Source organism: Ipomoea nil, unplaced genomic scaffold (assembly GCF_001879475.1).
Source record: "Ipomoea nil cultivar Tokyo-kokei standard unplaced genomic scaffold, Asagao_1.1 scaffold2159, whole genome shotgun sequence".
In the NCBI taxonomy this organism is placed as follows: Eukaryota; Viridiplantae; Streptophyta; class Magnoliopsida; order Solanales; family Convolvulaceae; genus Ipomoea; species Ipomoea nil.
The window spans coordinates 4,158,677-4,182,611 of record NW_017618587.1 but is presented as its reverse complement, the minus strand read 5'-3'; the positions used below and the strand labels follow the sequence as shown (position 1 = coordinate 4,182,611).

The 23,935-nt window shown below is 35.8% G+C and overlaps 4 protein-coding genes across 16 annotated transcripts; 3 read left to right on the top strand and 1 right to left on the bottom strand.

The window, feature by feature from the left end:
• The first annotated feature begins 480 nt into the window (after positions 1-480).
• LOC109149613 (glycine-rich protein A3) lies at positions 481-2,911 on the top strand. 11 transcript variants are annotated; one of them, XR_002048973.1, is made up of 6 exons: positions 482-605; positions 1,711-2,064; positions 2,297-2,306; positions 2,349-2,539; positions 2,594-2,766; positions 2,812-2,911. XR_002048973.1 is itself a non-coding variant. In XM_019297480.1 (5 exons), exons 2-5 carry the CDS (start codon positions 1,739-1,741, stop codon positions 2,610-2,612), a joined length of 570 nt encoding a protein of 189 aa, XP_019153025.1. In that variant the 5' UTR covers positions 481-605; positions 1,711-1,738; the 3' UTR covers positions 2,613-2,898. The 11 variants fall into 11 exon arrangements, 10 of the variants coding, with proteins under 10 accessions (XP_019153025.1, XP_019153026.1, XP_019153017.1 ...); XM_019297480.1 differs by having other exon boundaries at positions 481-605; positions 2,349-2,563; positions 2,594-2,898; XM_019297481.1 differs by having other exon boundaries at positions 2,594-2,898.
• A 1,458-nt stretch (positions 2,912-4,369) lies between these two features.
• LOC109149627 (ABC transporter E family member 2-like) lies at positions 4,370-10,561 on the top strand. 2 transcript variants are annotated; one of them, XM_019297503.1, is made up of 13 exons: positions 4,370-4,518; positions 4,612-4,733; positions 5,434-5,519; positions 5,615-5,712; positions 5,785-5,902; positions 6,008-6,097; positions 7,489-7,793; positions 7,937-8,132; positions 8,203-8,388; positions 8,588-8,857; positions 9,323-9,568; positions 9,957-10,098; positions 10,177-10,561. In XM_019297503.1, the coding sequence occupies exons 2-12, from the start codon at positions 4,628-4,630 to the stop codon at positions 10,074-10,076; spliced, it is 1,821 nt and encodes a 606-aa protein (XP_019153048.1). In that variant the 5' UTR covers positions 4,370-4,518; positions 4,612-4,627; the 3' UTR covers positions 10,077-10,098; positions 10,177-10,561. The 2 variants fall into 2 exon arrangements, with proteins under 2 accessions (XP_019153048.1, XP_019153047.1); XM_019297502.1 differs by having other exon boundaries at positions 9,957-10,561.
• A 191-nt stretch (positions 10,562-10,752) lies between these two features.
• Positions 10,753-17,465, bottom strand: LOC109149626 (arabinosyltransferase XEG113). 2 transcript variants are annotated; one of them, XR_002048976.1, is made up of 14 exons: positions 17,082-17,465; positions 15,863-16,159; positions 15,548-15,753; positions 14,740-14,845; positions 14,276-14,532; positions 13,987-14,122; positions 13,477-13,571; positions 13,331-13,384; positions 12,921-13,034; positions 12,072-12,170; positions 11,859-11,978; positions 11,355-11,441; positions 10,933-11,262; positions 10,753-10,880 (listed from the first exon to the last, which is right to left on the bottom strand). XR_002048976.1 is itself a non-coding variant. In XM_019297501.1 (13 exons), the coding sequence occupies exons 1-13, from the start codon at positions 17,263-17,265 to the stop codon at positions 11,095-11,097; spliced, it is 1,923 nt and encodes a 640-aa protein (XP_019153046.1). In that variant the 5' UTR covers positions 17,266-17,465; the 3' UTR covers positions 10,753-11,094. The 2 variants fall into 2 exon arrangements, 1 of the variants encoding a protein (XP_019153046.1); XM_019297501.1 differs by having other exon boundaries at positions 10,753-11,262.
• Positions 17,466-19,389: 1,924 nt separating this feature from the next.
• On the top strand, positions 19,390-21,302 carry LOC109149353 (calmodulin-binding receptor-like cytoplasmic kinase 2). Its single transcript, XM_019297076.1, has 2 exons — positions 19,390-20,019; positions 20,563-21,302. Exons 1-2 carry the CDS (start codon positions 19,524-19,526, stop codon positions 21,225-21,227), a joined length of 1,161 nt encoding a protein of 386 aa, XP_019152621.1. The 5' UTR covers positions 19,390-19,523; the 3' UTR covers positions 21,228-21,302.
• Positions 21,303-23,935: the final 2,633 nt, after the last annotated feature.

Below are 23,935 nucleotides of genomic sequence, written 5' to 3'. Positions count from 1 at the left end.
TATACTCCGTATATATTATATTTAGAGAAATATCCAGTTGCCAGTTGCCAAGATTGTAAAACTAATCAAATATTGTTTATATGCAAATAGTAATTTTTTTTTTTTCATTATTCAATTCAATCAATTGCTAGCACCAACTCCACATGAATTTCCCTCATTGACTTGCAAAATTATAAAGATATAATTTTAAAAGGGAATATATCTCTATATATTGAGTGCTACAGTATTACCTCCCACGAGAAATTGAACTCATAACCTTTTAATTGAAAGAGTCACTCCGTGACTCTATACCACAAAACTATTGGCTATATATACTATTTTGGTTTGGAGTGAGACTATTTTATGTAAAAATTACATAATTAGAATAAAATTAAACAAATTTAAAAATTGATGATTAAATTGGTGAAATCTTAATACTCAAGAAACCAAATTGGGTATAAACTCTTTAAAAAGGATTTCAATATATGATAAATATCTACCGAATATCTCTCACACGTAATAGACGCGTAAGAACGCGTCAATTTATACTTTTGTTGTTGGTCGGAGTACCTAATACCTATCCATTATCCGTTCTTGAAATTCATCATCCGTTACGAAGAAAATCCGTAAGATATTTACTGACTTTGCCCCTGCTATCTAATGCATTTCCCTGTTTATTAACATTTATATAATTGATGAATTGAACTTAAATGTTTATATGTTTATGATGATCACGCGTCAGTAGCTTCACGATCTGTGTTCCTAGAGTCGGAGAATTGTTGAATGTGTTTGCGAATTTTGAGGTGATTGTTCGCTTCTAGTTCAAAGAGTGGTGAGAGGCTTTGACTGTTCTTTTATATGCTTTCTTTGTGTTTTTGTTTTTGTTTTTACTTCCCACTGTGAATGATCAGCCTAATATGCCAGTTTTTGTTGTGATCTTTGGAATTTCTGTGTGTCAAAGCCCTCAATTTCAGGTTTGACTGCTTGTATTCAGAGTTTAGATTGCATATTTCTGAGTAATTAGGTGTAGTACCACATGATTTCATAGAATTTGGAACCGCAGTTTGCTTGAAATAGATATTATCAAATGGATTTTGTTGAACTTGGTTTGGTATGGTGTTCATTAGTAATGTATAAGATAAAATAAATTCAAAGGCCAATAATTTACAGGGGTTGCATTTCTGTATTGACTTTTGTAGTAAGGGGAGCTAAATAGGGTTATGTTTCTCTTTTTGGGTCTTGATGTGCTTTTCCCTGGCTGTTGAGGTTGGAATTTGTTACAGTGAATGATGGGGTGTCTGGGCTCATAGGGCAGAGTTCTGCACATTAATCTGTTGCCAGACAAAGGCTAGTTGAAGATGTTTGATTACCTCTCATACCCTTATTCTGGAATGTAGAGCATTTATCCCTTTATATTAGTTTATGTATCCCTGCAGTGATGTGGAACAGCAGTAGACATTTCGTGTTGATTGTTGATGTGCATTCTGTCTATTACTAGACTAAGCAATTGGTGATAGATTATAGATACCACTTAGTGCTTGACAGGTGATCTAGTATTCAGTATGCGACATTGAATTTGATTATGTTTCTAAATGAGAACAAGGAGATTAAAAAAAACAATGAAAGAAAGAGGAAAGTAATGTTCTGAATCTGATTCCATGCTCACTCTAAAAGAGACAAGTCATCTGAAAACATTCCTTTTCTCATCGTTTCTTATTCACTATCTGATAGGTACTTCTTGTTTTGATAACTCTGAGAAATGGGAGGAGGAAAGGATAACCATGATGAACAAGACAAGGGGTTGTTTTCTCAACTTGGTAATTTTGTTTCTGGACAGTATCCTCCACAACATGGGGCCTATCCCCCACAACATGGGGCCTATCCCCCACAACATGGAGCCTATCCCCCACAACATGGGGCTTACCCTCCACAGCCTGGGGCTTACCCTCCACCACCTGGGTCTTACCCTCCACCACCTGGGGCATATCCTTCTCAAGGCTATCCACCAGCAGGTTATCCTCCCCAAGGATATCCACAAGGGTATCCCACTCCAGGGCATTCACCAGCTGCTTATCCTAGTCCATCTCATTCAGGTAACTTGTAGAATTATTTTATTTGCTTTCTCCGAAGCAGGCTAAATTTTCTGGCATCTTGTGCCTTTCCTGCATGTCATTTTGGAGGATTTTATTCATTTCATGTCCTTCCACTTCTCTTAACAACTATTGTTGATTTTTTTAACACCCCAAAACGTTTGATGTATAGCAATCATGAATGAGGAATCAACATATATGGTACATCTTAGTAATCTTGCAACGAATACTCCACATTCCTTCTTTCCATCCATCATCTTTTGTATTAAATCCTTATTACATTCAGGACATGGATCTGGTAATATTGGGTCAATGTTAGCTGGAGGAGCTGCAGGTGCGGCACTTGGTTATGGTGCTAGTCATTTGTTACATGGATCTTCTCATCACATGCCACACGGAGCTGCTCATTACGGATATGGTGGTCATTATGGTCATGGCGGTCATTATGGTCATGGCAAGTTCAAGCACGGGAAGCATGGCAAGTTCAAGCATGGGAAGCATGGCATGTACGGGCATGGAGGGAAGTTCAAGAAGTGGAAGTGATAAAGTTTGCAACACCATTTACATAAAAACTGCAATTTAAGATTACTAGTCTTAACTTATGTGGTAGTAGAGATAATAATGTCCTATACATAATTGTCCCCTACACAATGTGTTCTATGAATTTATGAGCTTGTTGGAAGTGACTAAGTGAGCATTCATGCCTTTTGGTGGTTTTCTTAGTATTACAACTTTGGTAGTTTTTCATTTCATGTTTGATTTGAGAATGCGATTCAGCCTCCACATTGTGAAAATTATGGGCTGTAATAAAAGCTGCAAAGATTATGTACAGGAGTTCTGCATATAATCCCACCCTCCATTGTAGGTTACATTCTTTTCAACACAACTCGTATTGCTATAGTCTTTATTTTTTAACACATAAGTGAAGTTAAAATAGAAGTGCATTGTGTGAGTGGGGATTAGTCTGAGTATGGTATGGACTTAAAATGTGCCTCCTACAATTAGGGCTTGCTTAGGACACCACCTAACCAAAAAAAAGAAGTGCGTTGTTTGATTCTAAAATATTGTTTATTTATTTTTGCATTCGACTAGTCCTAAGCTCGCATAAGTCATAACCCATGTCCTTCCATGAGTTCCATCTCCCCACTTTTGCCAAATTCGGGAGTCTCTCCAATCTATAAAGTTCCGAAGGCCTAAACTCTAGTATTAGGGGTCTTAGCTTCAAGATGTTGGTGAGAGTTGAACTCCGACCTTGTCACTAGAGTGTTGACTCTAGTTGACCACTTGAACTAGCCCCACGGAGCTTGATTGTTCAATTATTATCAACACCAAAAGAATTACAGTAAATATGTAATTGACTAGGAAGAAAGAATGAGTTTAGGGGTGTTCAATCAGTTAACCGAACCGTTTTAATTGAACCGAATTAACCGAAATTTTTTTCGGTTAATCGGTCGGTTAACCGAACTTTTTAAAGCTAAAATTTAAAATTTTAAAAATAACACCTAAAATAATAAATCCAATTAGAATAAAATACATATCATAATAAATTCATAACAAAATATAAAAGACATGAATTATAAACTCCAAACATCCATAACTTCAAATTAGTATTTATATATATATATATATATATATATATATATATATATATATATATATATATATATTTAAAATTTTGATTAACCATTCGGTTAATTCGGTTAACCGGCCTTTCGAACCGAACTAACCGTTAACCGAAGTTTTAAAATTCTTTTAACCATTAATCGAACCAAAAAAGTTCGGTTCGAAAACGGTTAACCGAATTTTGTCGGTTCGGTCGGTTAATAAAAAATTATCCGAAGTTTGTACACCCCTAAATGAGTTAATACCACATGAGATCCTCTGAGTATAGTAGTTCTTCCACGTTTAATCTTAAACTTTCAAATTGATCACATATAGTCCTTCGGCTTTCAAAGAAGGATCGCAAATTTAGGACTAAACATGACAACTCCACTTGCTTGTGACATTGGGAACGTTATTGTTCACCATGTCTAGCGGTCAGCGAATCTGTAGCTCATTTGCTTACACGGGCGATTAGTTCTTCTCTTGTCGTTGGGGTTTGGAATGTTTTCTCGCCCGGTTGTATTTTGCGTTTCTTTGCTGATTTAATATAAGCTGTTGCTTTTGGTTTTTTAAAAAAAAAAGAGAAGTATATATGGAGAAATACAAATCCTAGGAGGGCAAGGGCAAGAAATACAAATCATAGGAGGGCATTAACGCTGAATTCAAATTATAAGGCGCATTGCAAATAAATATAGTAAACAAGGTGGGCCAAAACATAAATTCATACAAAAGCTCAAGGTATTCCAAGAAACCCTAGCTTGCTGGGCGTATTCACAGTCCATTCCCTGTCTTGCGTCCACCACACGCTCCACAATCTACTCTTCTTCAATCGAAATCTCTGCTACAGGTAAGTTTGATTGTCTCTCTACTTTCTCTATATAATCTATCTACGCCGATATTTTTGGGTTGATTTTCTGAATTTGGGTTTCTGAGAGAACAGATTGGTGAAGAGAGAAATGTCGGATCAGAGATTGACTCGTATTGCTATAGTCAGCTCTGATAAGTGCAAACCAAAAAAGTGCCGTCAGGAATGCAAGAAGAGCTGCCCCGTTGTTAAAACTGGTAATTCACCGAATTTTTGGTCACCTTTATTTTTAATGATCTATCTATGGTGTTGTTTTTCTCTATTCCTGCAATTTGTTTAGTTCTGTTTGCGGTTCTGATGTTCTAAGTGAAGTTTTCATTAAGATTGTTGATTAGTGTTCAGTGCTGCTGAAGGTTGGATATGAATAATTCAGTGCTAAAGTTTGAGCGTTTATTAATTTCACCTTTATATAGTGAGTTTATTCATTATAATTATATGAATGTGTGCCATCTCAGAGAATTGGTGCATTATTATAAACCCACAAAATTTCCTATCAATGTAGGCTTTTGAGAATGCAATTCCTTTTTAGGTAAGCAAAAACTGGCAATACAATAATCAAGTTATTGGCAAAGATTTGCCTTAAAACAAGTTAGATAAAGGTGGAAATTTGTGGTTGCAAAAGAAAAGAAAAACATATTTCTTATTTAGAAATTTATTCTAACCTTGATTTTGGAGCAAATAGTTGTTGGCTTGTCGCTAAAGAAGTTTCCTTCTTAAGATCCAACCGCCATCCTCCTCTCTTTCTTCCTTTCGTGAGTTGTATTCCTGTAACTTTTTCTGCTGTCTGATATTTGTAGATTATGCTTTTCTTTTGCTACTATTGAGAAGGAAAACTTGGTAATGTAGCAATGGGTTTAGGACTTTCGAATTTTTATGAGCAATGCTTTATGCCTGCAGGCAAACTTTGTATTGAGGTGACTCCTGCAGCCAAGATTGCCTTCATCTCAGAGGAGCTGTGCATTGGATGTGGTATTTGTGTAAAGGTCTGTAAATAATGTAGCGTGATTGGGAATATTTTGCAGCCTCATATAAACTTTCATATGTTTCCACCTCATTGATATTGTTATTTTCAATGCAGAAATGCCCATTTGAGGCCATTCAGATCATCAATCTGCCAAAGGACTTGGACAAGGATACAACACATCGTTATGGTCCTAACACATTTAAATTACATAGGTCAGTCTGCAATCCTTAAAAAGTAATCAAACTCTGTTCACTATTGAAAGTCTTTGAAAATGTTTATTACAGGTTGCCAGTCCCAAGACCAGGACAAGTTCTTGGCCTGGTTGGAACAAATGGTATTGGAAAATCAACTGCTCTTAAAGTATTAGCTGGGAAACTAAAGCCTAATTTGGGACGCTTCAAAGTAATTCCTCAATCCAATTCATTTTATTCTTCAATTTCAGGTTTAGAAAGTTAGATTGAGTGCTTACCTTTCATCTTATTCATTCATTCTTTTGGCCTATTGCAGAACCCTCCCGACTGGCAAGAGATATTGACTTACTTCAGAGGTTCTGAATTGCAGAATTACTTCACTCGTATTCTGGAAGATAATTTAAAAGTGAGTTCGTTCTTCTGCTTAAGGTGCTTTATAATTGTCTTGATTGGCTGCCGTGTTGATGATTCCTGAGTGAACCTCCCTTTACAAGTCAGAACTGTTTAGATTTTGGAATTTATTCTTTGGCTGTCTGTGCAAAGATGCTGAGGTTTCTCTCCCTTGACCTTGCATGATGGGGGAGGCTTGTGCACCAGTTCCAACTGTTTTATATCAGCCTTGCATAATGGTGCACTTTCTCAGAGATGAAAATCTACTAAAGTAGAAGTTTGAATATCATGCAGGCCAATTTAGATGGCTCTCATCTTAAAGGTCAAGTTGTGCTGCTGGTGTTCAGTCTTTCACTTTTTGGTTTTTTGCCATTAGTTCTTCTCCATAGAGCTGATGTGGCTCAGCAAGTTATCTTTCGGCCAATAACTAACCCCCACTGAGTTGTAAATTTAGAGATAGGCTCTGGAATTCTTAGAAATAACTAGTATGATTCAGCAACATAGAAAGATAAGGAAGGTAATGCAATAATATTGGAGAGAAAAGGATTCTAGGGTTAATGGGAGCCTAGTGGGCGCAAAATGCATATACAGGAGTCAATTTAGTCTAACACTGCCATTGCAACTTCAAAAGGGCATATTTATAAGAAACTCTAGACATCATGTTGCCTTAATATGATGAAAAAACAATAATAACTTTACATGGGTCTTATATTATAGCTAGAACTATTAAATCACACTACATAACAAGGAAATGAATATTGAAACTTATTTTACGATTGCTCCTGCACTACAGGGGGATAGTGCCTGTTCTAGACTGTTCGTATTTGCTATTTGGAAGTTGTTTGATTTAACAATTAACATTTAAAATTACATTGTAAGTAGTTGGTGGGGATTTGACAAGTTTACTTGGTTAGTTGATCTTATACTGTTTTTTTACATACTGATGGTTAATTGAATTCATTGGCGTAGCTACTTGTTGGGTACGGTAATTGTCTAAATAGAAAAAACAAGTGTTATTATGCCCAAACCCTAATTTTTTCCTCCTGAAAAATTTCTAAAATAGCCATTAGTTTTGTTACTCTAATTTTAGCATTGATAAGCCAGCTTTTTTACCAAAGAAGATAGTGAAGAATAAATTGTGCAATCATATGGGAGGCAAGTATGATTAATGATTACTTGTCTTAAGAAATCAAATAAGTATATACATATTTGGCCTGAAAGGATCACTAGAAGAAAAAAAGAGGGAAAATTGGCTAATTGACTATGCTAGATGTTGTTAATCTTATTATGAATATTGTGAAAGTAAAGCTTGTGTCACTATTCTCAAGGTAAAGAATAGTAATCTTTTGTTTATCAACCTTATCAGTATACTACTATATGATGTAAATGTTTTTTTTGTTTTCCCAGGCTATAATCAAGCCTCAGTATGTTGACCATATTCCCAAGGCTGTCCAAGGGAATGTGGGGCAAGTGCTTGATCAAAAGGACGAGAGAGATATGAAAGAAGAACTTTGTGTTGATCTCGAGTTGAATCAGGTTTTGGACCGCAATGTTGGAGATTTATCTGGTGGGGAGCTTCAACGATTTGCCATTGCTGTTGTTGCTATACAGAATGCAGAAATATACATGTTTGATGAGCCATCTAGTTACCTGGATGTTAAGCAGAGGCTTAAAGCTGCTCAAGTTGTCAGATCTTTGCTCCGGCCCAACAGGTTCTGTGGTGTCCTTGTTTCTATTTTTTGCTCAGCACATTAGTACCCTATTTACTTGTACTAATGCTTATAGCCATCCCTAAGGCCCTAACTGGATTGGGATTTAAAGCTTGTGTTATATTTATGTTTTCTTTTTGTTTCAGCTATGTAATTGTTGTGGAACATGATTTGAGTGTTCTTGATTACTTGTCGGACTTCATATGCTGCCTGTATGGGAAACCTGGTGCATATGGTTTTGTCACTCTTCCTTTCTCTGTTAGAGAAGGAATTAACATATTCTTGGCAGGATTTGTGCCAACAGAAAATCTGAGATTCCGTGACGAATCACTTACCTTCAAGGTACAGTTTACTATTTACTGCCGCATGCATTTTTACAGCATCACCTAAATATTTTTCCCCTTGCCCCTAGGTTGCTGAGACCCCACAGGAAAGTGCTGAAGAAGTTGAAACATATGCACGCTATAGATACCCTACCATGACAAAGACACAAGGTAATTTCAAGCTCAAGGTCGTTGAGGGTGAATTTACCGACTCCCAGATTATTGTAATGCTTGGTGAGAATGGTACTGGGAAGACAACATTCATCCGAATGCTGGTATGCATTTTCTTTTTGCAATTCCATTTTGTAAAGAGTAATGATATTTGCACACTAATTTTTACACACTTTTACCTAAAACCAAGTCAATTTTGTGTAGAAGTGTGTACAAAAAGCATTATTCTTTTGTAATTTGCTCAAAGTTGGTTCCAATTATCAAGGTTTTAATATTATTTCCCTTAACACTTTGAAATTGTAGGCTGGATTGCTGAAGCCTGACATTGTAGAAGGCTCAGATGTGGAGATACCAGAGTTTAATGTCTCTTACAAACCACAGAAAATTAGTCCAAAATTTCAATCTACCGTAAGGCATTTGCTACATTCGAAAATTCGTGATTCCTATACACATCCTCAATTTATCTCAGATGTAATGAAGCCTCTCCAAATTGAGCAATTGATGGATCAAGAAGTTGTGAACCTATCTGGTGGAGAGTTGCAAAGAGTTGCCCTAGCTTTGTGTCTTGGGAAGGTAAATTCTGTCAAAGAGTTGCCCTAGAATTCTCTCAAATTGTACTCTAAATCCAAGTTTTTTCACATTGTACAAGAGTTGGATTTTTGGAACTTCTTTTCCATTACTCCTTTTCCCTGAAATTTCCGTGAAAGATACCCCACTCCTTCCCTCTCAAAAGAAAAGAATAATGTTCTTATTGTCTAGACTATCACACATGCTGTGTAATTACTTTTTGTTTTATAGTTTACTCTTGTTTCTCTACAACCACTAAAGAAGTAATTGCTAATGTTGCCTAATGTTCTTGTAGTTATCATGTACCTTTGATTTTAGCCAAAAGAACCTCATAAATTTGCATCGTCTAGTTTTTCATATTATTGGCTGTTTAGTTGCTTTGTTGTTAAAGTTGCTGGAAATTAGAAGAGTTCTAAAAAAAAAAAACCCTTTTGAAGTTTAAATCTAACTTGTTTCTGGAATTCTTTGCAGCCTGCTGACATATATTTGATAGATGAACCAAGTGCTTACCTGGACTCTGAGCAGCGTATTGTTGCTTCCAAAGTCATTAAGAGGTTTATACTTCATGCAAAGAAGACAGCTTTTGTGGTAGAGCATGACTTCATAATGGCAACTTACCTGGCAGATAGAGTAATTGTGTATGAAGGGAGGCCATCGGTGGATTGTATTGCAAATTCACCACAATCATTGTTGACGGGAATGAACCTATTCTTATCTGTAAGCCTTCTTTTCATGTCATTTTTATTTTCCTGCTTTCTCTGTATGAAAACAAATAAAACTTGGGTTGTGCATATTCACTTTGGAGCATTACCACCATAAACTCAACTGCACAAACCTTAACCTGGGGGGTGTGGTTGAGTGAAAGGGACTCATCCATCCTTAACCAAAGGTCAAAGGTTTGATCCTTGGCTTTGGGTTTGGAGCAGCCTTAAATCTCCAGGCTGTCCCACCCAAAAAGAGGTGCCTATAATTCAGCGAGGGGATTAGTCACTGTGTTCGACGGTGGAAATTCCGAGTACACCCAAAAAAAAAAACTTCACAAACCTTAAAGAAGTGGGTTTATTGGTTCTGTTTCTTACTAATCTACTTCATTTGAATTCTGTAGCATCTGGATATCACTTTCCGCCGGGACCCAACGAATTACCGGCCACGAATTAACAAACTCGACTCAACCAAGGACCGGGAACAAAAGAATGCTGGATCCTATTATTACCTGGATGATTGAGCTAATCATTATTCTGCAACAGGTTAGAGATGAGCTTCGTCATTTCTTTTTACTGCCGCTGGTGCCTACATGTATAACAGAAGCTCCATCCTTCCCTCAGGTGGGAAGTGTTGAAAAGAAGCCCTGTTTATGGGTTTCAAATGCCACATTTTGGGTGATATATAAGAGGCGGCACTTCTTTGTGAGGAGGATAAAGACTTCATAAAATCTATAGAGGCTCATTCATGAAGAGAACTACTCCCGGACTATAGTGCTGCAATATTGTGTCTTTATCTTTTACAGTATTTGTTATTTACTAGTGTAGTACGACACTTGGTTTGATATGTTTTTCTTCAATATTCTTGGGCCATTTTGGGATAAATTTTCTGTTGTATTTTTTTAAATTTTATTTTTTAAATACCTCCGGCAGATGCATGTATTCACTGGAGATAGATGGAAAATAACCAACTGAATTAATACTGGTCAGTAAATTTGGATTTTGGATATGATCTCTTCTATTTTATTTATTTGGTTGTGATCTGCAACAAAATGTCAGCTATAAATTTTTTTGGTTATTTCAAACGATTCTTATTATTGCAACAGCCTGTTGAATTCTTGTAGTCAAGAATCTCCTTTTGATAGCTAAAGTGAATACTGTACGTGGCCCATAAAATGAGAATGTCCAAAAAACAGATACTTAACTCAAGAGTGATGTTTTATTGAATGCAAAATTTGAATTCTCCAATTAGGTTCGACCCAGAAACAGAATAAAGTAGTGCTTAGCCAAATTTACATGTTTGACTAGTAAATATACAGAAGGCATTGAAAGGAAGAAGCAAAACAAAATCAAATCCAAGTGGTGCAGCCTATGTTCTAGTAGGTCATTTTCTGTGAGTATTGCTACAACTTACCGCTCTCTCACTATGGGTGGTATTAGGCAGGCTGTTAGCCATAGGGCAGTTTAGGAAATTTTGCCTATTTTTGCAGTGTTGAAGTTGCTGTGTCTGTGTAGGGATGTAAGCAAAGCAACACGTGGATTTCACCAAGGGGGGTGATCTTCTTGTGGAGTCTGGGGCGGTATTGGTTTCCAATTAGGTTTCTCATCCCAATACATGTCGTAGTATACGTGACCTGGTGTTTGATTTTCCACACAACACCATATACCCACATACCGCTTGACTCGGTTCCTGAATCTGTGTTCCCTGGCCTGATCCATACAATACATATATCTCATTGTAAGACAGACGAGACGAACCACAGCACATTCATAAACAGGGAGGTAGAGAGAGCAAGAATTACCTTGTCAGTAAAACCTTGGAAGGCATCATGCATTGATGAGAACTGAATTACTTTGACATCCTTGAACAAGGAGAATACTGTCTTGAACTGTTCAAAATGAACCAGTAAAAGTTACAAGTAGGTTGATACATGTAAAATAAAAAAGAGTACAGATAAATCGGGCAGATTTTACATCAGAAACATGATGTAGATTCCTATAGCTTGCAAAAAACATTAATTACCATGGACAGAAGATTTTGACATTTTAACTTTATTGTTTAATAGACCACTCAAAGACACTGTAATGACTATTACCGCATAAGATTTCTGTTATCAGTTATATATTTAGTATATTATTTTAGTTCACAAAATAAACATATGCAAATAGCACATCCTACAAAATTTATTGCTTTATTTGACATTAATACATGATGCATTTATTTTAGTGTTCATTTTTTCATAAAACAAACTCCGTAACATTTAGTAGTAATGTAACACAAATCATTAGTTAATCTCTTTAATTACCTTTTCTTCAGTACTATTCTTGGGGAATCTAAGAATTCCTGTTGCAGTAGTACTGTTGGAAAGTTGGCAGCCTTCTGATCCCTCTCGGCATAGTTGCACATCAAGCCATGACTCTTTCACCTTTAAATGAAAAAAGCAACAGTCGGACATTTTGGTAATGGGACAAAATTTTACAAGCTTAGCATGAAAGAGTTTTAAGGACGAGAATTACACCTCTTGGGGCATTAATGGATTGTCAAATAAAGAATACTCCCTAAAACTGATCCCAGGTCCAAATTCCTCCTCTGGTTGTTCCCTCGACATCACATTAACCTGAAGTATAACATGTATCACACAAAGCAATGAGGCCAAAATAAGAAACATAACTGCTTAGTGATTCTTCAGAATTTTTCTGGATTCAGAAACTTTTCAAGAGTGACTAAAGGTCAAATAAGTATGCAAGTTAGTAGTCATAATGCAATGCCAATGAAAAGTAAACACAAACAGATGGGAAAAGCTTAATTGCTAATGATATTAATCAAGCAATGTTAGATGAAAGACAAAATTGTTAACAGATTAAAAGGAATTTTATAAACTGCTTTGTTTCTTTTCTTCCTTTGGACAAGTTCAAAGGAATTTTTTAGAAAATGCCAATGGCTCTCACAAGTAATGTTTTTAGTACCAAAGATAATGTATGAAGATGACTCAAGCATGGCTAATAACATAATCACAGACCTATATATCCAAAACTAACTCATCAAACCAAAGAAAAAATTTCAAGTATTAGATTAAGAAATATTACAAAATGCAAGAGCCTAATGATATAATAATATAATTTCTTTACATACAAAAAAAAATTAAATAAATAAAAATTGCTTTCTTGGTTTAATCATGGGGGACTTTGAATGGGATTTGAAACTTAAGGACATAATATAAGTATTATACATGTTTTATTTTTGCTGGTGGAATTAAGATGGCATCATAATTTGTAAACCAAGGGAACAAGAATTATGTTCTTGATTGTCATTTTAGTGGAAGAAATTTGAGTTAATAGCATATTGAACGCGTCTTTGAAGTTTGTACCTCAAACACATGATCCAAAGGACAGACAAAAGGCTGTCTCGTCATGGATCCCACCAAAACACCAGGATGTCCAAACCATAATCTATCTATCCTGCACCATATCGGAGGCATCACCTAAAATCACAAAGAATGACACAAATAATCAGGATATTGCTTGGTGGGGATATAGACAATCCAATAGAAAAGTTATTGCTCTTGTAGGAAAAATTAAGAAACAATGTAACCACTGATCTAATGGTTGTAGACATCATTACTGGCCACACAAAAGGTGATTGATTAAACCTTCTCTGAATCTCCAAATTTAATCATTCATTTTGGCAATTCTAGCAAAATACAAAGTTAATATTCCGCACTTCAAAATTAGGGCAGCCACCTTACATATGAAAAGGAAAAATAGGAATAGCTCTCACCAATGTGCGATTTAGCAGTGAAGCAACAGCAAGTGCAGTCCTTATTTGCTTTATCTGAAAATAATGATTGAACCATAATTAAGGTGATTCAATTTTGCAAGAAACTGTTAATAGAAAAAAGGTTGGATGAAGTTAGAGTCGCCAACCTGATAATTAACAAGAGAAAAGTGTGATTCAATATTATTTTCCCCATCTAGTAACAAGCTTTTGGGAATAGATGGTTTAAACGTCAAAAAACCCCCTGCAAAATTTTTAATTGATTAGATCATGCCACTGAACAACTAAAGACACATATTTCACAAGGCATGCGATAGAAAAATTATGCTTGTCTATGGAGTAAACCAAGATCATCAAAATATAACTGCATTTTCACTGACACAATTTAGTAATGACTAATACCTTTTGACTAATCTTTTCAATACATTATTTTTCTACTAGAAGGTGGCTTACTAATATGTATAAGAGCTCTCAAGATTACATACAAAAATAATCTTCCAAAAATTTATTGTTGAATTTGTATTTAACTTATATTGACCTTGATTAAAAGAGAGTAAGAAGTTATAGTGTGTTAGCTTTTGAAGAATTTCAATTTCAGAATAAATAAGAAAAATAGTATGTAAACAAGAAAGGGGAAATATAATATGAAAGGAGAAAACCTGGTGGGTTGTAATATTCCAATGGATCCATGAAAACCTTAGCTTCACGTAATCGGTGGCGTTTGCCTTCAGTTCCTCCATATTGGAATGTTGTATGTACCGCATAGGGCTCTAGTTTGAGTTGTTGATACATTGACTACCAAAGTATCAAAACAGGAAGAAAAGAAAGTTTTGATAAATATGGAGTGACCAATTAATTTCAAAATTGAATATTGGACACCATAACCTTTACAAGTATGAATTCAGAAAGACAATTTATGTTCTTATACAGTTATACAAGGCAAAGTACCTGGACAAAAAAAGTGTGCCCACTGCAAAAGATACTTGCGGGTAGAAGTCCCAGCTTGAGGTTTCCATCATAAGCATAACAAAGTCCACTGTCTTCATCAACAGATGGGCCCAACTGTCTGCGGATGATCTGATTGAAACCATTCTGATCCCAGACAGTATCATCATTTACAAGCAATTCTTTCCACTCCTTTGCCAACTTTTTTGAGGATTCTGAAGGCCGCCAGTGAAATATTCCAATGTTGTAAGCAGCACCAACTGCACAGCAAAAACACTTCTCCACAGTAAAATGGCTGCTTAAACTGTACTAGTGTTCTGAAGTACAAATAAAGTCTAATTACTGAAACCATACATTTGCTTTCCAATTATATGACAATGTCAAATATCAGCTACAACATTGACAAAGATCTTTTCTGAAAATAGTATAGTATATTATAAGCATCTTTGATTCCAAACAAGCTTTACCTAGTTGCCAGATGTCCAACCTGTCGTCTGTAACTGTTGGTTCAACACTATCAGTGGATGTCAAGATGTCTGCTTCAGGGAAACGTGCAAGGTATGGAAGAGGATTCTGTTTGTGGAACATACCATGTAATAAAAAGAATGTTCATACAAAGTGACATGGTATTGAACAGTGAGAAGATAAAAAGTTGAAACCAAGTCATCGACTGGACATACTAAAAGATCTAAAAAAGCAGAAAAATAAATCAAGAACCTTGAGTCCTTCACCTCTGGAATATAACTAAGATTTTATACAAAAGGAAGGTGTAAATAAAGCCTTCACAAGAGTAATCCCCACCCCCACCCAAAAAACAAAAAAAAACGAGTATGAGTAAATAAGTTCCCATATATTCCCTAGAAGAGGAAAATTTTATCCTTCAATAAAAATGCTATAGTATTGAACCAATACACATTCTTCGTTCTTTAAACAAAGTTTAGTACCTCACTTCGCATGTCAATTATTATTACTATTTTACTATTACTACTACATATTATTATTTTCTGTTTCACAAGTGAAGATAAGGAAATCTCTTCAATCTATTCTTTCTACAAGCGAGTCCACAAAATACTAGAGCAGGTCAATAGAGTTCCACATGAAGTGGTAACTGTTGACTGATTTCAGATGCCTTTCATACCAACTGGCTTACCAACAACTAGGAAATCATAGTGTCAAACCATAAGCTTTGAACAACGGTGGATAACTAGGAGTTGAAAGATACATATTTAGGGGATTTGATCTAAATGACAAGCAAATGCTGCGGTGAAGAGTTACCTTTAACCACACCATGTCAGTATCACACATTAGGATCTCAAAACCAAAAGGTAGGACAGCATCTATTAGAAAAACTTTCTCCCTTCCCATTTTGTGAAATGTTGGTGAGCCCCATCCAACATCTACTGTACTCATATGGCTACCCATGTCAAAAACAGGTATACCTTTCCAGTAAAGAGCCTCCAATAATTTGGTGTCCAATGCACCTAGGAAATGTTATATTTGTCAGTACTTTGTGTGTCGTTAGCATGTTAATAACTAAGAATATGCCAGCAAATTTTCTTCATTGCAATCAAGAAGATAAAGAGCAGTTACCAACAAGTAGGTTGTCGACATCCATATCTGTCAAGTGTTTAACCCATGTCAATATGAAATCCATGAAAGCATAGTTGCCAAAGGTCACAATTATGACATTGTCCCTCACTCTTTCCTGAAATAGTTCTTTGGTCAATCTGAAAGTTTCTAGAGATGGCATTCGTGAACCGGGAGGGGGAGAGATCCATATAGGTTTCAGTGACTTGCTTTTCGCCTGGGTCTTTGGTGCTTGAGGTGAACCAACAGTTTCTTTTAGAGACTCATTATGTATTTGAGTTAGAACTGCTGCCGGTACATCTGAAATAAAATATCCATATGACAGCTAGCAAATTATTAACTGTAGGAAAAAAAAAATTGTTCTGAGGATAAATTACAGAAGTAAAGATCTTTAAAAACAGCAAGAGTTTTCTATTGCGTTCAATATTACCATAAGTGCTAAAGCCTAAAGATGAGGGTAGAAAGGTAGACAGATTCATACTATAAAAAGATACAATAACAAAATGGGTTCAATAACTTCACTGAATTAGCAAACTGGGGGAAAGAAATTCAATCCTTCACTTATTTATTTGTCAACCTGCTCTTTTTGTTGGTTCCTAAAGTTGCTCCATTCAAACATTAAGAGGAGATAGAACATATGTTTCTGACATCACTATTTTCTAACTCCATCATAGACTCAACTTGGAATTCAGATGTCACCGCAATACAGCATCAAAATAAGATCTCCATGGTGTACAGCAAATGTATGTACTCCCAACCAAGGCAAGAGATATTACATCACTATCTCTACCAAAAATATGAGGGTTTGTAGACAATTGAACAAACCTATACTGCTATACACCCCCATTAATAGAAAATTCAGAATCATAATAACTAAAAATCACTGAATTAATTCACAAACCAAGAAAATTATTAGCTCCCACTGTTCGCTCCATCTTAAATACACAAAGTTCTACTTTCCTCTTCCTTTTCATTATCTCTCTGCATTATTACCAGCTCATATTTATGTGAAAACTATCATAATTTTGGTCATCCTCGCTCTCTTTTCTCCGGTGAGTGCAATATTCAGATTATACTGAATTCTAACAAAATTTTAAAAGTAGCATGCCGAAAATGCAAAAATCTACGGCCATTATGAGCTGGTAAAAGACAAATTGGAATTAAACAAGTATGCATGCGATGCAATCAGTGTGGACATAAAGAGTGTAGAGTGAGAATGTACCTGGCGAATAGGAAGGAGCAATCGGGAAGAGAGAAAAGGAGGAGGCTATAGGCGCGGAGGAGGAGGCGGCGGAAGAGGAGTAGACGGCAGAGAAGACATAGAAAGCCGAGAAGACAACGCCAACCGCCACGGTGGCGTAGATCGTCAGGAACAAAGGCTTGGAATTAGCCATTTCCTGAACCATTTCCTTCTCCAGGCACGGCAGAGACGTTGAAATTGATCACTCTACACCTTCATCGCGCCGGCGTGGTCCCCCCGGCAGCTGAGTGGAATCCAGTACAAAGGGGAGCAGTTACGGGCTCGGGGTTTTGCAAGAGTCGAGCAGAGGAAGTCAACTACAGCCGCGGTGTCTGAATCTGACTATTTTTTAATTTTTTTTTTTTATTAAACTGAATAATAATTGGGATAAAAATAATATCGGAGTGGTTAGTGGTTTAGTGCTTAGGTGGTGGATTTTTTAAAATTTAAGATTTATTAATTTTTAAAGTATTTCTATTTTGGACGGGTTGAACAATTGATTTGATAGATATAATATTTCAAGTTTAATTCTATTAATTTTTTCAATTTGAATCAGTCAATTATGTGCAATTTAGATTGATTTATCTTCATCCTTTATCAACTATGATCATAATGTATGTTGTACTCAAAATGCACATTTATATAACAATTGTAATTTTTCTTATAATTGATGATGTAAAGGAGATTGCATCTCATATCTTTGATGTAATTTTATATTTTGCTAGCCGATCTGCGAATCAGGCTGTCCATGTTCTTGCTAGGGAAGCCGTTTCTTTGTCAGGTTGCGGGGAGTGGTTTCACTCTCCTCCTTAGTTTCTTGTGAACATTCTTGATTTTGATATAATGCATTAAGCTTTTATTCTCCAATAAAAAGTATTTCCTTGAAAAAATGTATTTTTATTTTAGTTTATTGAAGATAATAAATAAATTTGGTTTTCCATTAGTAAATGGGAAAGTGATAAGCAATTAAACCCATTAATTATATACATTGACAAGGCAGCATTCATCAACACGTAGAAAAGTTGAAGGATTCAATTCTCCTTGATTTCCAATTCTTTATTTTGGATCTTTGGGTATGCACTTAAATGTATGAAGAAATAAGAATCTGATGGATTAAAAAGTCAAATGTACAACATCTTTTTTTATATTTGTAGGTAATCTTTTAATACATCCGATCCAATGGAGATCGGATGGTCTGATCTGATATGAAAATGTGATCAGATGGCCATGTATGGAGATTTGTTGCCTTGATAAAACACTTCCTTTTTTCTAAATTAGAAATGTAATCTCTTATTTTTAAGTAAGTTGGTCAGCACTAATTAATCCGGACAATGATTGACGAGAAATTTTGTGAAATTTACCGGGAGATTTTATTTTATTTTATTTTTGGTCAAGTAGCGTCTCGTATATAAATACCTTAAAAAAGGAAAACAAAGGGTATTAGATCTTCATAAGGTTAAGGCAATTTGAGTGTTTTTAGCTTTGCTTTTGGCTCTCTTCATTTCAATTTTCTTGTCTTTTTACATAATCCAAGTAATTGTGTTGACTAGCCTACGGCCACCTAGCTAGAAATTGTAAAACCAGGAAGTGACTATTGGGTTAGATCACGACGTGTCTTTAACATGCCTTAACTCCTCGTACCATACTAATCCCTATTTGTGCCGACCTAATTAAGGGGCAGAGTGCTGGTCAGATTGGTTTTTCCATATGAGAGGATTGGACACTCAAATTAGTCACAACATGTATATGCAATTAGTTTTTTTGACTGTACCCAAGATTTTTACCATCAAACACAGTGACTAATCTCCTTGATGAATTGTAGGCATCCATTTGGGTGGGACAACTGGAACATGTATATGCTATTAATGTGATGACTTAGCTTGTATCAAGTATTATTATTGGTAATGATTTCAATGGTATATAATGATCTCCCCATACATATTTTAAGCAATTTAATATCAGTTAAAAAGACACAACTAAGACCCTTAGCTTGTGGGAAATGTTTATTCATATACAATTATACATGCACGAGACAAAACATGGTTGCTTTCAATTCTCCAACACAAAATTCCAAATGGTTGAATCTTTTATATAATTATCTATCTACCAGGACTATGTGGTCCAATGGTATCCGGGTTGGACTTCCATTTGGAAGATTATAAGTTCGAGCCTCAGTGGAGGCGTTGTTGGTTCTTTGTGTTTCAGTAGGTTGAGAAAGTATATGAACAGATACTACAATGTAATAGAGCCAGTAACTTTCAAAAAAAAAAAATATAATTATCTATCTCATCAACACCCAATTCTGTCTGATCTAGAAGGGAACAAATATATTGTCTTAGGAATATATGATGGAAACTAAATCCGAAAGATCGAGCAACACTATTTACATCTGCTCCAACAACGCAGCCAGCCCCTTCCTCCACAATGAGCTTCTTTGGGATTTCCAATTCCATTAATCCAAAAACCTTCTGGGTTGCTGGAGCTTTTGTCTTTGTCATCATAGTCACCCTCATCTTGAAGAAACTAGCCGACCACCTCGTATCCAAGAACAAAGCACCTTCTTCCAAAGTCGTGGTGGCTGCTGTCAAGGTCGAGGGTGATCGGAAATCGTCCGCCGCCGCCGCCGAGGTTATATCGGGGAGTAGTTATAGTATTTGTTACTCGGCGGACGGCGCCACCATAAGAACGTACGCGCTGGAGGAGCTGAAAACGGCGACGAGGGATTTCAGCAAGCGGATTGGGGTCGGGGCGACCTCGTACGTTTATCTTGCCCACCTCGGAGATGGCAGACTCGGCGCCGTGAAACGGGTCATGGAAGAACGCGGCGGCAGCAGCAAGATGTTTTTGGATGAAGTGTCGGTTTTGCTTAGGATATCGCACCCAAATTTGGTCGGCTTGATGGGCTTCTGCTTAGAAAGAGGTACATATATATTATACATACAATCTCCATTCCAACATCATATCATACTTCCATTACAGCTAATTAAGCTTATTATGAGATTTGCATGCATGTTCACTAGCGCAGCTGTTCCAAATTGTTGGATTGAGTTATTAATTACATGCATTTTAGATATCATTAAATCAACTTTGAAATTATCAATAATTGGAAAGATAAAATACACGACAAATTAAAGAATTTTTACCCATTGAGAGAAAAACAAGAAATTCTCTTGGAGTATATGTTAACTAGGTAGGAAATTAAATTTAATGGTAACCATATGGAACAATCAAAGTTATGTTGTTTAGACTGTCAACTTGATAACTAAGTTTGACTCCAAAATTGACTATTGGTCTTTTTGGTATGAGCCTGTCAACTATATATAACAGTTTATACTGTTCGAGTTTATCTGTGCATACTCTTGAGTGTTTTCGTGCAATAATATACAGAGATTTCGGATGCATGCATGCATAATTTGCATGTATTTTTCTGACGCAAACTCATCTCCAGTTGTACACTGAGCAGGAGAACAGCTCTTACTATTGGAGTACATCCCAAACAAGAGCCTCTTTGACCGGATGCACACCGTCCACGGCCAGGCCTCCGGCGCACTGTCCTGGACAAACCGCCTAAACATCGCCGTCGACATCGCCCTCGCCCTCGACTATCTCCACTCCGTGGCCGACCCTCCGGTCATCCACCGCGACGTCAAGTCCTCCAACATTCTCTTGGTGGACGACGGCCGCGCCAAGCTGGCAGATTTTGGGCTGTGCAAGCTGGGCAGCGACGCAATAAGCGCCAGCACGCCCACCGCGGTAAAGGGCTCGCTGGGGTACGTGGACACGTACTATCTCAACACGGGTCTCGTGTCCCCCAAGAGCGACGTGTACAGCTTCGGGGTGTTGCTGCTGGAGCTCATAACCGGGCTGAAATCCACCCAGGGATCGGCCACGCTGGCGGAGTGGACGGCGGACTGGCGGATTACCGGCAACGTGGAGGTGTTGGTGGGAATGCTGGACCCGAAACTCGACGCGGGCGACGTGAACTTAGAGCAATTGCGGGTGTTGGTGGAGGTAGCCAACGCGGCTTTGCTGGAAAACTCCGACGCCCGGCCGGATATGTCGCAGATAGTTTACAAGATTTCCAGTTGTACCGGCGGTCTTATGGCCACACCGGAGTTGCCCGTTTGATACTCCGCATTATATTCATGTGTTAATAATAGATAGATAATATATGTATATAATTGATAGTCTTATATACTTATATATCTGGTATTACCGGCCTAAATTACCAGACAATATAATAGAAACATAAATTAAATTTGTAAATAAAGTTAGAGACTAATTATTAAGTTATGAAATAGCTCGAATTACTTCGCGTGGTGTATGAAGTGCTTCTAAAAGGAAGACTAACTATAGGCAATCATTATACTCCGCATCATAGTTCACGTTATGAGGTGAACCATTGATATACATGTTTATTTATAGTGTATTAAAAATTCAATTTAATGCATATAATTATTTTTATTAGACTATTTAAAAATAAACATTCAATACTTATTAGTGATCTAATTTGTAACGCGGATCATAATCTATAGTATAATTTGTTTTAGGTTTGTTGACTGCTTGAATTCTAGTTTAGTGGCATTTGTTAAAATTGTGGACCATTGTGCAATACTCCGTATTTCATATTTGGGCCTTTTTTGCATGTATGTAAAAGTAGTTGGACTAACTTGATAATTACACACACTCAATTTCATTATTTGAAGATGGGCTAGATTTGGAGTTGATACAATTTTATTTATTTATTTTTGTTGAAATATTTATGATTTTTTACAATGTAATATCTGTTCTATATTTTTTTTTACATTTTTAACCCAAAAAATTTAAGCCCGGCGAACTTTTAACCACCCATTTAGAATATTAATTGGGATGCCATCACACTTCATGCTAATCGGCAAGTTATACAAATTTAGTTAGACTTGTGAAGTTTTGTCCAATTGATACTTATTATAGGAGAAAAATAATTGTAATATAATTAGTTTACAAAAAAAAAGGATTATTCGGGTTATATTACCCCGGTCAATTGAAGCCCAGCTAAATAACTCAGAGGCCCAATCAAATCCACTAATTCAAGGTATTAGAACTGATCTAAGAATTAAATCTAATTAATTTCATTTGGAGTCCAATCTTACAAAAACGGACTTTGACAAAAGGACATAAGAGGACCCCAAGGCGGATTGCACTATACTCGGCAATTTATATCATGGACCAAGATCCACGTAACAATGTGGATCCTAAATAAAAAAGACGAAGTACAAAATTTAAACTCGTAAGCTACATAATTTCATAACATAAGATACAAAAAATCATAATACAAGATACATATCATAGCATTATGGACCCAACTAGGTTTGAAAAAACAAAGTAAAAATTCATACTCATAAGATACACAATTTCATAACACAAGACACATACACATATTATATATTTACTTATTTTTAAATATGATTTAGGTACATAATTTGTGTTTATAAGTACAAAATTTCACAATACAAGACACATAAATTTATAACATAAAACACAATTACTAATTTGTTCAGGTATAAAATTCACTCATAAAGTACAGAATTTCATAACGTACAAAAGGTCAAAACACAAAACACAAACATTACATGAATTAAGATCCATACTGTAGTGTAAACCTTAATATATGGCATAACAATTGACTATACTCCAAAATGTCGTCATCTCTCTCTCTCTAGTTGTTATAGACGTAGCCCACTTTCTCCCATTTTTGGCTTCATCTTATTCATCAAGAAAAAGTTCATTACGAGAGAGTTTAACCATGTGGGAATGTGGGATAGTGAAACCCATTTGGCTTACCTTAGTTAAAAAAAAAAAAAAAAAGAATTGTGATTTTTTAATTTCATGAATTTTCATGTAACAATTTTATGGTCTTTCCATTAGTTTAAACTAATACCGATGATCATCTAACAATAAATTCTTAATCCTAGTATCCTTGAATCAAAAACTCAACAATTCAAATTTTCACATACATATGTTGATAGAGTCTTGTTTTATTAACTATTGGTGTAACTCTGATCACTAGTTTATAATTAAGTAACAAATAAATATTAAGAGTTGTGAAATCATGTTGTTATGTATAAATAAACATGTATATAAAAATTTGAGTGGAAATAATATTTTCAATAATAATAATAATTGTTAGATTCGTTAGTTTAATTTCCTATCATGTTATTTTTGTTTGATGATTAGTGAATCGACTCGTTCATGTCTTAGCTAAGGCAATTGATTCACAGGTTGGTCAGACCTTTAGGGAACTATCCCCTCCAGAGTGTATTGCTCACCTTCTTCATTAGTGCAGTTGATGGTTTTGCTTTCAATAATAATAATAATAATAATAATAAAATAACTTAACTAACTATTGTTGAATGCACTTGATCCTATGATAATGATGAGCTTTAGAGCTTCTATGAACCTGTTCTAGCACTAGCAATTGGGTAGCATAAATCCACTTCTTAAGCAAACATATTATACTATTAGCTAGCTTGCTTATTAGTTAATTATTTATTAATCACAAATTAATTTAATAAGCTCAATAATTGTCTTCTTCAATAAATTGTGGCAGTTGACATTCATATCACAAATTGTCACAATTAAATATCTCATCTCCTCACGACTGCAACCCTACATTATATTTAATCTAATTTTTGACTTTATAATAAGAGTCAGACCATACCCAAATGGCAGATCCCATGTACGTTGAAATTTGTTATTAGTCCAATTAATAAATACGACGTACTATACATGCAACCATGAATAAAAGGGTGTATAGTAATGGTGTCATCTTAGCATGCTTAATTAGTTCTATAACT

What these genes read in the sequence shown, in the direction of transcription:
- LOC109149613 (XM_019297472.1), top strand. Translation starts at nt 1,739, where the DNA reads ATGGGAGGAGGAAAGGATAACCATGATGAACAAGACAAGGGGTTGTTT.
- LOC109149627 (XM_019297503.1), top strand. Translation starts at nt 4,628, where the DNA reads ATGTCGGATCAGAGATTGACTCGTATTGCTATAGTCAGCTCTGATAAG. An exon ending in TTCTGGAAGATAATTTAAAA is followed by an intron (nt 6,098 to 7,488) that starts GTGAGTTCGTTC and finishes TTGTTTTCCCAG; the next exon opens with GCTATAATCAAGCCTCAGTA. An exon ending in ACGAATCACTTACCTTCAAG is followed by an intron (nt 8,133 to 8,202) that starts GTACAGTTTACT and finishes CCTTGCCCCTAG; the next exon opens with GTTGCTGAGACCCCACAGGA.
- LOC109149626 (XM_019297501.1), bottom strand. Translation starts at nt 17,265, where the DNA reads ATGGTTCAGGAAATGGCTAATTCCAAGCCTTTGTTCCTGACGATCTAC. An exon ending in GTTGGACATCTGGCAACTAG is followed by an intron (nt 14,533 to 14,739) that starts GTAAAGCTTGTT and finishes TTTGCTGTGCAG; the next exon opens with TTGGTGCTGCTTACAACATT. An exon ending in TTTCTCTTGTTAATTATCAG is followed by an intron (nt 13,385 to 13,476) that starts GTTGGCGACTCT and finishes CATTATTTTCAG; the next exon opens with ATAAAGCAAATAAGGACTGC.
- LOC109149353 (XM_019297076.1), top strand. Translation starts at nt 19,524, where the DNA reads ATGAGCTTCTTTGGGATTTCCAATTCCATTAATCCAAAAACCTTCTGG. An exon ending in GGGCTTCTGCTTAGAAAGAG is followed by an intron (nt 20,020 to 20,562) that starts GTACATATATAT and finishes TACACTGAGCAG; the next exon opens with GAGAACAGCTCTTACTATTG.